At 33.4% G+C, this 12,132-nt stretch overlaps 1 protein-coding gene across 1 annotated transcript; it reads left to right on the forward strand.

Moving 5' to 3' along the window:
• Nucleotides 1-1,601: 1,601 nt before the first annotated feature.
• LOC101206067 (probable galacturonosyltransferase 6) lies at nt 1,602-11,069 on the forward strand. The gene is made up of 9 exons (XM_004146940.3): nt 1,602-2,041; nt 2,178-2,212; nt 2,521-2,559; nt 2,661-2,751; nt 2,850-2,905; nt 4,392-4,714; nt 4,814-5,171; nt 5,391-5,912; nt 10,487-11,069. Exons 1-9 carry the CDS (start codon nt 1,930-1,932, stop codon nt 10,760-10,762), a joined length of 1,812 nt encoding a protein of 603 aa, XP_004146988.1. The 5' UTR covers nt 1,602-1,929; the 3' UTR covers nt 10,763-11,069.
• Nucleotides 11,070-12,132: the final 1,063 nt, after the last annotated feature.

Raw genomic sequence — 12,132 nt, forward strand, 5'->3', positions numbered from 1 at the left:
AAAGTGAAACAAAATGTAATATGTATGATGATGAAAAGAAAATAATATTGATTGTTTTTGTGTATATATAAGAATAAAATGTAATACATAACCATAGGGAAGGGAGTAAGTAAAAAAGGAAGAAAAGAGAAAAAAAAAAAGAAAGAAAAAGATTTGTGGTTAATTATATAAGGAAATGCGGAAAATGCTTATATTCGTTATCCCCAAACAAAAGCGTTTTGTTCCGCTAATAACGTGCATTCATCTAATTCAAAAATATATATATATATATATATATATATGTATGTATAATTATATATATTATTATTATAAAAGAAAAGAAAAAGAAAAGAAAAAGAGAAAGAAAAAGAAAACCGTTGAATTTTGATAGAAGTGGAGCCCAGCGTTACCGAACCCTGGACGACAGCTGGACACTTCCCCTTGGCCTATTCTTACCATCCAATCACCGCCCTCCTTTTTTATTTTTATTTCTTCATTCTTATTTTTCTTTCATTTAATTTACCTTTCTCTTTTTGTTTCATCAAGCCAAACAATTTTGTCTCTCTCCTTCCATTTTTAGTCCTTCAACTTTTAATTTTCCATCTATTTCATCTCTAAATTCTCCTACCTAATCATTTAGTTGCATCATACACAAATAAAAAAAAGATAAGTTTTTATTGAGAGATAAATAGATAGAGAGATGAGAAATAGATGTATAAATATTTAGAGAATTAAAGATAAACATTTTAGAGAAAAATGTTATACAATAGATATTAAGAGAGAGAAGCTTAAATTCTTAATTTCAGGAGGAAACATAAATTTTAGAGGAAAAAGGTTAACGTAAACAATTTTTTACAGTTAAAAAAATGCATGAATTGCTATTCTTATTGTTAATTATTTTTTAAATATAATTTAATGTTTATCCGGTATGACATCGAAGTCTAGAAAAAGATCGATTTAAGAATTATGAATTTAAGAAGACAATATGGAGAACCTATAAAAAGATAAAAAAAAAACCTCAAAATTTTGATGAGACATATGAATTTGACCTATATCGATAGAAATAGCTTTGGAGAGAAAATATTTGAAAAAGAATTAGTTGGTAAAAGATATGCTGGGGAAAAAGAATTAGTTAGTAAAAGATAGGTTGATGTGGACGGATTCGACTTAAAACGTCAAACTTATGTGAATTTGTTTGTTTATTTTAGGATCTATATACGATGTATAATGATAATTACAATTACACCATCGAACTTACTTAGAATTTAGATTCCTAAACTTGTATAAACATTAAAATTAAATTCTAAAACTTTATATAAATGTTGGTTTGAGTAGAATGACGTAAGTTTGATGGTGTAATTAATTAGTAATAGTAAATAGGAGGAATTAGTTATTTAAAATAAAAGATTAAAAGTATTATTGGAATAAGTGGCGTAGTTTAGAAGGGGATTTTGTAATTTGCGTTGATATTTAAGCACAATAATAGTGTCATTATGATAATCATCTTTTTAAAATAGAAGCCAACTCTTTCCACGTCACTAAAGAGTAAAAAAATAATTAAGAAATTTAAAATATTAGGAAAAAGAATAATAAAAAAGAAATAATGGAAATAAAAGAAAAACTTTGTCACAGGAAATTAACAAAGAGAAGCAGCCGAACATGGCCGAGACGAGCAAGCTTCTTCTTCTTTCTTTCTCTCTCTACAATCGGCCTGCCATTAAAGAAGAACAACACCAATATTATAACGCTTCACCCTAAACCCTAGACACCCACTTCTCCCCTTTTTCTCTTTTCTATTCATATTCCGTATTCTTCAAGCAATCCATTCATTCACTTCTCCCTCCATCGTCAACCAGTTTGAATTTTGTTTTTTTTTTTTTTTATTTCTTTCTTTTTTATGGTTTTTCTGAGCCTTTTTGCGACGGGATCCACTGTTGGAAGGCGGCGTTGATGAAGTTTCTTCGTCGATGCCAGAGGATTCTCATCCTCTCTCTGCTTTCTCTCTCTGTTCTTGCTCCTTTGATTCTCGTTTCTCACCGTCTCAAGACCATCACTTCTATTGGTTCGTTTTCTTTTTCTTCCCTTTTTTTTGTTCACTACTGAATGTTAGAGGACGACGGTTTTTTTTTTTTTTTTTTGGTTTTTCGAGTTAATGTGTTTGTTTTCTTTGATTGATTTCGTTGGTTGTTTTGATTCAGGGCAGAGGGAGTTCATCGATGATTTATGGAGCAGGGTATGCCTATTGTTCTTTTAATTTTCTTGTATTGGTTTTTTTTTTTTTTTTTTTTTTAGTTTGGGAGGTGAATGATTTGCTGAAATGAGAGAATTCGATTGTTGTAAATGTTTAGTGATTTTGCTTTGGTGTAGCCTTACTTGTTATTCTTTCACTGGAATTTTGTTTTTTCGATTTTTGGGTGAGATGGTTTTCAATTGTATGTGATGTTTATCAGTGATTTAGTTGAGTTTGATAAATATGAACGTTGTGAGAAGATTGAAGGAAGTTCTTTTTTGTCTTTACTTTTGCAATGTTATTCTTTGCAGAAGCGGAGAGATATTGAAGCACTTAACTCAGTTGGACAGGTACCCTTATATATCAGTTAAATCATTTGCTCCCTGGGTATTCCTTGCATTTCTGAACTTTATGGTTAGTGGATTTGATCTTTACTGGCATTATCATGAAGGAAGCGGGCGAGAGCTTAAAAGAACCCAAACCCATTGTTTTTGAAGATAAAGATTTTCAATCTAAACAAGGAATCAAATCTCTTGAATTTGGTGTGTATGTGTTTGTTGTTGTGTCTTATTTTCTCTCTACAGTTTTCACTTCTCTTATTTATTTTGCTTTATTTCTGGATTTCCCATTTGAACTTCAGGAAGTAAACCCAGCAAAGAACAGAAGGACAAACGGTTCGAGGATGGTAGGGAAAAGGTACTCTTTTCTACAAATTGATTTTTATTCTCTTGAATATGGACTATTAATGAGAATTTATCTCCTTCCAAATGATATTTTCAATGCATATGTGTGATTTTGGCTATAGTAGAGCGCAATGCCTTCCTTGGTTTGTTAAATTATTAATTTTATTTTATTCTTCAATATGAAATCATTTCTTTAGAAATTTGACAATCTTGATAATGATGCCTAGCATGTGGATAGTTGTTTTGGCTATTCAACTCCTGTTTATGATCTTATTTTAGAAGTTGCAAATGAATTTTTCTTGTTCTAACTTAAATTTATTATTCTTGAATATGCAACTCTTGTAACATATATAGTTTTTATTTAAGAGCAAGGAAAATACTTCATGGAATTTTGGAACCCTGTTTTGGTTCTTCCTTTTGATGGAACAATTATATAGGATTACATATACTCTTAAACATAAAATAGCCTAACAAATGAGGATTGGTTGAAGTTCATTTGTATTGTTTCTTTATAGGGATTTTGATGAAAGATTTTGCTTTTTAGGAAATGTCTCTCTCATTAATAAGTTGGAGCCGGTCTCCCTTCGAGTTACTGATTTACGACTATACTCATAAATCTGGTTGCTTGGATGTGTCGATAGGTTGAAGTTCGATTTCTTATCTAGGCAGCATTGTTTTTAATCAAAAGTTTTGTTTTTTATGCAAAAAATGTCCATGATAAATTTTGGTTGCTTGCAATATTGTTCTTTTCCCGTTTTACACTATGTTTTAGCTTGTGCAAGTAGAAGGGTGTGTTTCTTTTTGTACTTGCAGTTGATAATGTTGAAGCCCCTATATTTGTTTAGTCTGTTATCAATGTATGGTATGCTATGACATATTGATGCAAACTATTTTTTATTTCTACCGTAAAGATTTGTTTAACCTAATGCATCTGGTTACATGCTTTTGTACTACTTAAGTTTTTAATCGTTAAGTTTCTTAAAACGTCTTTTCAGCTATCAATTGTGGCAAATGTCTCCTCCTTTTTGTAACTTCAGCCTTACTGCCCTCACGTATCTTTCAAGGTGTTTTTTTTTTTGCAATTGTCTGTAGATAGTACCTTTGTATAGCATTTCATCACATCAATGAATGGCTACTGTTTCCTTCAAAAATATTTCTTCACATCACACCTGCAGAAATAATGAGCATCAAGTTCAAATTTATCGAGAATGGATATGAGTGCAAATTATTTTGTTTAATTTGAACCGATCAGTATGTGCAATATTAAGCCACAATTCCTGGAACTGATGTCGGTTCTCACCATTGGAATTTCAGTACAAGTGGCGTCATCATTCATGACCTACTTGCTTTAATGTTTTTTTTATAACCTTTGGACCCCATCTGAACCATTAGATGCACAAATGTTTTGCAACGGTGAATTTATTCTCTAGCGTGTATGAACTAAAAAGAATAAATAGTTTGGTTCACCTGCACAAATTGGCTCTAAATTTTGATTGCAGAAGCATTCGTATAAGGAAACTGGACGACATGATAGTAATCTTCATGGTCAGTCGAGGGGAGTGAGAGATGTGGAGAAAGAGACAAAATATCCACAACATAATCGGAGTGCTGCCAAGCGTGATAAGAATGCACGGATAGCCCAGTCTAGATCTGTAGATTATAAGGTAAAGGAAATCAAAGATCAACTGATAAGAGCAAAAGCCTACCTAAGTTTTGCCCCACCAGGTAGTACTGCTCATCTGATGAAAGAGTTAAGGCAACGAGTCAAAGAGTTGGAGCATGCAATTGAGGAAGTTACTTGTGATTCAGATCTGCCAAAGAGGTAAATAGGACTTTCAATGCCACTTTTCACATTTTGCTTTTTATTAGAATAGAAATCTCAACTAGTGGAATTTCACCTGAACATCTGTCAAATTTATAGTGCTTTGCAGAAAATGAAAAATATGGAGTCTTCATTAGTAAAAGCGGGCCATGCTTTCCCAGACTGCTCGGCAATGTCTTCAAAGCTTCGAGCTATGACTGAAAATGCTGAAGAGCAAGTTCGTATGCAAAAGAAACAAACTACTTATCTTCTAAATCTTGCTGCAAGAACTACCCCAAAAGGTTTTCATTGTCTGTCGATGCGATTGACTTCTGAATACTTTGCTTTGCAACCTTCGGAGAAGCAGCTGCTTGAACAACAAAAGTTGCATGATACTAAATTGTATCATTATGCCGTCTTCTCTGACAATGTTTTGGCTTGTGCAGTTGTCGTCAACTCCACTATTTCAAGTGCTACGGTATATACTCATGATCTTTCCCATTTGTGCATTGCAATCAACTATACTATGCTTACCTTAATTAGAGTTTAAAGCTTAAAATGTGTTTTTACTTGATTTGTAAGAAGGAATTTTCAAAGTTGTATATCTTGTAGATGTTTTTGCTTGCAGTTCTATAATGGCTATTAGGGACAGCAAATTCTAAGAAAATATGTATAATTGTCTGTTTTAAATTTGCAGGAGCCGGAGAAAATTGTCTTCCATTTAGTGACCAATTCCTTGAACTTACCAGCAATGTCCATGTGGTTTTTACTAAATCCTCCCGGAAAAGCAACAATTGAGGTCCTGAGCATGGAAGACTTTAAATGGCTGTCCAATGAGTATGATCTAGGATGGAAGATGCAAAATTCAAGTGACCCAAGGTTTACTTCTGAACTAAATTATCTTCGGTTCTATCTACCAAATATATTCCCTTCATTGGATAAGGTCATACTTCTTGATCATGATGTGGTGGTGCAAAAGGATTTATCTGGTTTGTGGCACGTTGGTATGAAGGGGAAGGTAAATGGTGCTGTTGAAACTTGTCAAGATACTGAAGTTTCTTTTCTACGGATGGATATGTTTATCAACTTCTCAGATCCAGTGATTAACAAAAAGTTCAACAATAAGGCATGCACGTGGGCATTTGGTATGAACTTATTTGATCTCAGAAGGTGGAGGGAAGAAAATCTAACTGCACTCTATCATAAATATCTACGATTGGTAAGAAAATTGATGTTCTTGCTTTGTTTGCGTTCTACTTTTCCTAAATATAAAACTATTTTTAACTTTTTATAAATTAATAGTCGCTATCGGCCTTGTTTAAAATCGTTTACTTGTGTTCTTACTTGTAATGTTTTGCTAAATGAGTCTACTTTGTCTCCTATCTACTTTGTATTCTTCTTTAGCTTATCAGTCAGGTAGATATTGGTATCACATTTTAAAAGATGTTATGCAAGGGTGAAATTGATGGCTTGCTTATTCTTCCTTTTATCCCTTCTTCCTTGCCACACTATGTGTTGAAACTTACGTGTGCTTAGTCCAAACAAAATCAACGCCCCCAAGGTGACTGACTTCCATCCTATAGCATTGTCACTGTTTCCTCAAACTTATTCAATTGTGTGCTAGCTTCTTGGATGAAGAAAAACTTCTTTCTAGTATGTATTGTGGCTAATCATTTTTTCTTTGTCTCTGATTAGCAAATTCTTATTTAAATTCCATCCTTTTGGCTAATGAGATTATGGATGATTATGAGGTGACATGAACAAGGAGGGTAATGAATATTAATTTTGGGAAAACCCAGGACATGGTTGATAGGGATTTGATTTCTTATTGGGAGTGCTTCTCAGAAAAGGCTTGGATCCAAGTAGGTTTCATGGAAATGTGACTACATTTCAAACACCTCTATTGATCCAAGTAGGTTTCATGGACATGTGGCTACATTTCAAACACCTCTATTTTCTAAATATAAAACAAAGAGGTTTGTCGTAAAGTTTCTAACCGAATGACATTCTCTTTCATTTGATTATGCTGGTAGATCATGGATCTACTCACCATCTCCAGTCCAGTCAATCCTCTTATAATCGTTTATGACACTTTTTTTAATGTCTAAAGTGGTTATAGAAAGCTCAATAATCTTATTAAGGTTTGGCACCTTTTCAAATTTAACTCAAATATTAAGGTTAAATTTGCCAAATCCACGCTCATTGGCATAGCTATTAATGATTGTTCAGTCCATAATCAAATTCGATATTCAGGGTATATTGAGGCACTTGACCTCTTTTTATAGCCTGGGAATGACCTTTAGAGGAAGGCTGCCCTAGTTTATTTTACGAACTGGTGGGAGAAAACCATTTTGCCCTCTTCGATTTCAAACTCATTCTCTGTAATGCTGTCCTATCTAGCATCTTGATCCATCGTCTATTTGTTCTTAAGATAATCCTTCAAAGGGTTGTTGGAAGTTTGATTTGGCTCTTCTTTGCAAGTGATGTTTTTGTATAATTCCTTGGATTTGAAAAGTTAAATTTTGGACTTCTGTGGCTCCTTTACTTGTAGTTCTCCTTCTCATTTCTTTTCTTCATGGATGGAATGGTAATTGTTTACTCAAGGCTTAATTGAAAGCCAAAGTTTTTAAACTGGTGAATGTTATTTTGAGCAAAATTTCAGCTCCCCAACTATTGTGTATTTGATATCTTTCTCGAAGATGCGTTTGTGATATGAGAAAAAGGAGTATATTTGTTGAGTGGATCGGATGAAAGTAACCTCAGAGCCAGCACAGGCAAAGATCATCTCTTGAAGGATTGAGGAGAAATAAGTGCGGTATCTAGTGTCTATTTAGGATATTAGTCTGACGAGTGAAGTATGCATTTGGCATATAGAAGGCTCTCCCAAAGTCCCAAATTAAATCAGTTTTTTCATTTTTCTTTGAGGTGAATTCCTCCATCTTTAGTCTAGAGTGCATCTCTATGGAAGTTTTAAAGGACTTTTCAGATATAATTTAAGATCTTTCTACCTTTTTGAGCTTTTCAGCCAGGTCCCTTGCCTGGTGGTTTTTGTTTACTAAATATTTCTCATAGTAGCTTTCACGTTTGTTGGAGCAGAAGCCTTGCTTGCAGCAGTCGTCATGGATTTCTACCTAAGTTTTGCCTTTTGGGCTATGGTCTAGAAGCTAATTTTACGTTTTGTTGGGTTTTTAGGTTTAGCTGTCTTAAATCACTAGTTGACCCAAAAGGTTAAGCTAGTGGATAAGGGTAAATTTAATTATATATCACTAACACTCCTCACTTGTAGGGTTGAAATATTTGAAGGTCCGATAAGTGGAAATTAATTTTAATTGGGGAGAACACAACAATGCATGGACTTAAACATAATACCTCCTTGAACCATCTGCTTTGTACCTTCTTAAATCACCAATTGACTCAAAAACTTATGTTTGTGGGTAAGGGTAAATTTAATTATATATCACTAACAAGTAGCACTTTGGTTTCATAAGTCTGATTCTGAAATTAGGTTCATTTTTCTTCTAGGTACTGTTTGGATGGTATGACTTTTGATGATTTTCTTTTTTGGTCTGGTTGATTTTTCTTCTCACTCTAGTTGGGAATTTGTATCCTTGAACATTTTTCTCTGTTTTCACCTATCTAGTTTTTTTTTTCCTGTTAGAAGAAAGAAGAGGGAAGTATGCATTTGGTGTGTTTGCTCGGAGTTGGGAGGAGTTGAAGAGCAATAGAACTTTTGAATATTTCCCTAGTTTTACATTTCTCGATAGGGCTTTTTCAAAAGTGTTACCAGATAATCTAGGAATTGTTCTCATCAAGAAAAAAGATAATCTAGGAATTGTTCTCTAACAAAAATATATTTATTTAGATCATACTAAGTCCTTTGAAGAGAAATGCTGGGAGTTAAAGTAAAAATGGGAAATAGCTTGCTGAGATGAGTGAAGAGTTGGATTAGATTATTTGATGGTAAGATGGAGTTGGAGGAAATTTGACACACGGGAGAAGTATCCAATGGAGAAGAAAGATCAAGGAGAACTCTTGAATCGTTCTCTAATTATGTTTATATACTTATTTCGAATATTTATAAAGGATATTTGTTTGAAGAAGTTGGAGATACCAATTTTTGGGGACATATATATCCTGATGGTTGATTGCCTTAGGTGGAACATTATTTTCTGGTAAATCAGTTAATAGAAGCAGAAACACTATAGCTATGTGCTTCAAAATAGGAGAGATATTGTCTTTGGCATCACTAGAGTTGTTTATCTCTTAAAAGATTTCAACCAATCCAAAAGGTAACGTATGAAAATTCCTAGGCTCTTTAACAAAAAACCACCTTTCAAGAATATTGTTTAAACAGTTTACTGCTGCACTATCAAAGGTGATAGTGCTCATTTGGAGTGTCAATGCTTGAGCGAATCAAGGGAGGAAGCGTATGCTGAGTCCAGCATGTTCCAGCTGGACTAGCTTCTTTGAAAGATAGACAAGGATCCAAGGGTTTTAGGACAAAAATAAAATCCTACTCGCCAAGGAAGGAGCTCCATTTGATCCAAATATCTAACTTGTGAGCTATTGCATTGGGCTAGCCATCTACCCGACCCCAAAAGTCATTTTTGTCAGAATTTTCCCCCGACAATAGCTGATGAGCCACAGGGCTAATCTCTCACTTTGGTGTTGAAAAATTCTACTCCAGCTTTATATTTATGGTCCACACTGATGCCATCTATGGTTGTTTTGTATGAGTTTGTTCCTAATACTGCTCAACGATCTCAAAGAATTTAACCATCATGAGTTGGCTTATTGGTAAAAAGGGAAACATAGTTCAATAACTAAGAGATCATGGATTCAATCTATGTTGACCACCTACCTAGGAATTAATTTCCTACGAGTTTCCTTGACACGCAAATATTGTAAAGTCAGGCTGGTTGTCCCGTGAGATTAGTCAAGTGGTTTGGACACTCACAGATATATTAAAAAAAAAAAAAACTCAAAAGAATTTAAAACCTTTGTCCAGCTTCTCTTCGTTGTGTTCACAAAAAATGAAGACATTGCCAGGACGCATATAAGATGTTTAGTTTAGCTTTGTTGCTGTTCAAAATAAAACCTTCTGGGGATACCTCAACTGCTAACCATCTCGAAAAGCATACTCAGGACATCAGATTCCCTAGCAGCAAAAATTCTTATTAAGCTTTTGATTTCTTCCTTTGCTTCCCATTAAGGGCAATGAATCCTCTTGCCTACCTTGTATATCTTTTTTCTTCTGATACTATGTCAAAAAAATTATCAATCCATGCTATCATAGGCTTTCAAATCCACTCTTTTTTTCTATCTCTTCATTTCTGACTAAAACTGTATTAGAAAGATTTTTTGTTGGTTATCTGAAATTGTGTTTTGGATGACTTTCTGGATTCTTTTCATAACCCATGAGCATGGTCATCGTCTGTGTTGGTGATAGATACCCTTTGTGGATTAAGCCAAATCTAAAATAACTCTTAGTAAAACTTAAAAAGCATCCACTTATTCTATGCTTTTAAGAACTCCCCTCGAAACTAGATGGTCCTGCCAACTCTTCGCTTTCATTGAAATACAATTTATAGAACACTTTTTCTTGTGGTTTACATTAGTCCTGTAATTCATTTAAATTGCTATTTTCTTCATTAAAAAAAAAAAGAGAAAGAAATCAACTACTTTAGAGAAGCAATTCTATTGTTCGTTTTGGAATCCGTAGGTTTGGATCAGAAAACATTTTTAACACTGTCTTGCCATTTCTCACTGCTACTCTTATCATGATGGATGCAGAGTAATGAACGGCCAATTTTGAAGGGTGGAAGCTTGCCATTGGGGTGGGTTACATTCTACAACCAGACCACGGCGCTGGAGCGACGGTGGCATGTGCTCGGACTTGGCCATGACTCTACCGTGCTGCTAGACATCATACGGAAGGCAGCTGTTATACACTACGACGGTGTTCGGAAGCCATGGTTAGATATTGGATTTGGAGAGTACAAAGAGTTGTGGAGAAAATATATAGACTTCAACAACCCATATTTGGAACAATGCAACATTCACGGGTAATTAATAACCAACAAAAACAAAACAAAGCTTAGAGATTTGATTAGATGTGACATTTAGTTACTTTTTTTTTTTTTTTTTTTTTAATCTTAGGAGGCTGCATAATTCTCTCCATTCTTTCTTATACTTCTATAACAATTCTTCATGTAAATTGCAACTCATTCTTTCCCCCAAAGTATGTATTTTCTTTTTTACCATAACCTTGTAGGGAAGTTGAATTATAGTAATGATTGAAAATAAGAAATTGCACCTTTGGTTTGGTTAGCCTAATTTTGTACATAAAAAGGAAAATTGGGAGACTTTCACCTCTTCTTCTATCTCTTTTTGTTTACTTTTGTGTTGGTTGGGATTATACCACTGTACTTTGTAGTTTCACGTTTAACCACTTGATCATTGTACTTTTGTTTATAACACTACAATCATCACTAGAGGATTTAGTATAGGTCCAGGTGAGGTTCGAGTTCAACTTTATACTCTTCAATAGGTTAATTGTACTTTTGTTTATAACACTACAATCATCATTAGAGGATTTAGTATAGGTCCAGGTGAGGTTCGAGTTCAACTTTATACTCTTCAATAGGTTAATTGTACTTTTGTTTATAACACTACAGTCATCATTAGAGGATTTAGTATAGGTCCAGGTGAGGTTCGAGTTCAACTTTATACTCTTCAATAACTTGTCCAGCAGTAAAACTGTCTTCCAACACTCTAAATTCAAGTTCAAGGTCTTACTGCTTATATATTTTTCAGATTATTTTTACAGTATTACAGTGTTAACAAAATTTTTGGATTTGTATTAGTCACAATACTGGTATAAATAGGTTACATTAGAGTTCAATTTTTTAGGTTGACATTGTACTTATGTTCATCTTGGTTCATATTAGTTTCTATAGTTTCAAAATGTTTGTTTTAGTTATACTTTTAACAAGCAATCATATTGGTTTCTTCAATTTTGTTTTTATTTTATTTCCTAACTAATGAACATGTCAATCTCTTTAACAGTTTAAGGATCAAAATGAACTAAAGATTAAAATAAATATTGGGATCAAAACCAATGAATGCAAAAATATATGTCTGTAGAAAAATATAGTAATTAAACTACCATTTCATTAAAATTCCAATTGGAAATTAAGATAGATATGCACTATGGTCAAATGAATTGAGGCATAATGAACATGCAACAATCCAAAATACAAGAGTCGAGAGCACGAGCAAATAATTTGATTCCAAACTCAAATTCCTAAACTATTCTTTTCATATTATCTTATAATTTAAATAAAATATGTTTTAATTATTTGAGACTTACATTATTGAATAATAAATATTTTATCATACGCTCCACAAAATATGTCATCTTTTTCATTTTTGTTTGA

Source organism: Cucumis sativus, chromosome 7, assembly GCF_000004075.3.
Source record: "Cucumis sativus cultivar 9930 chromosome 7, Cucumber_9930_V3, whole genome shotgun sequence".
NCBI classification, from domain to species: domain Eukaryota; kingdom Viridiplantae; phylum Streptophyta; class Magnoliopsida; order Cucurbitales; family Cucurbitaceae; genus Cucumis; species Cucumis sativus.

Coding starts and splice junctions, on each gene's coding strand:
- LOC101206067 (XM_004146940.3), top strand. CDS start 1,930: ATGAAGTTTCTTCGTCGATGCCAGAGGATTCTCATCCTCTCTCTGCTT. Junction 2,752..2,849: donor AATCAAATCTCTTGAATTTG/GTGTGTATGTGT, acceptor TTTGAACTTCAG/GAAGTAAACCCAGCAAAGAA. Junction 4,715..4,813: donor GATTCAGATCTGCCAAAGAG/GTAAATAGGACT, acceptor TCAAATTTATAG/TGCTTTGCAGAAAATGAAAA.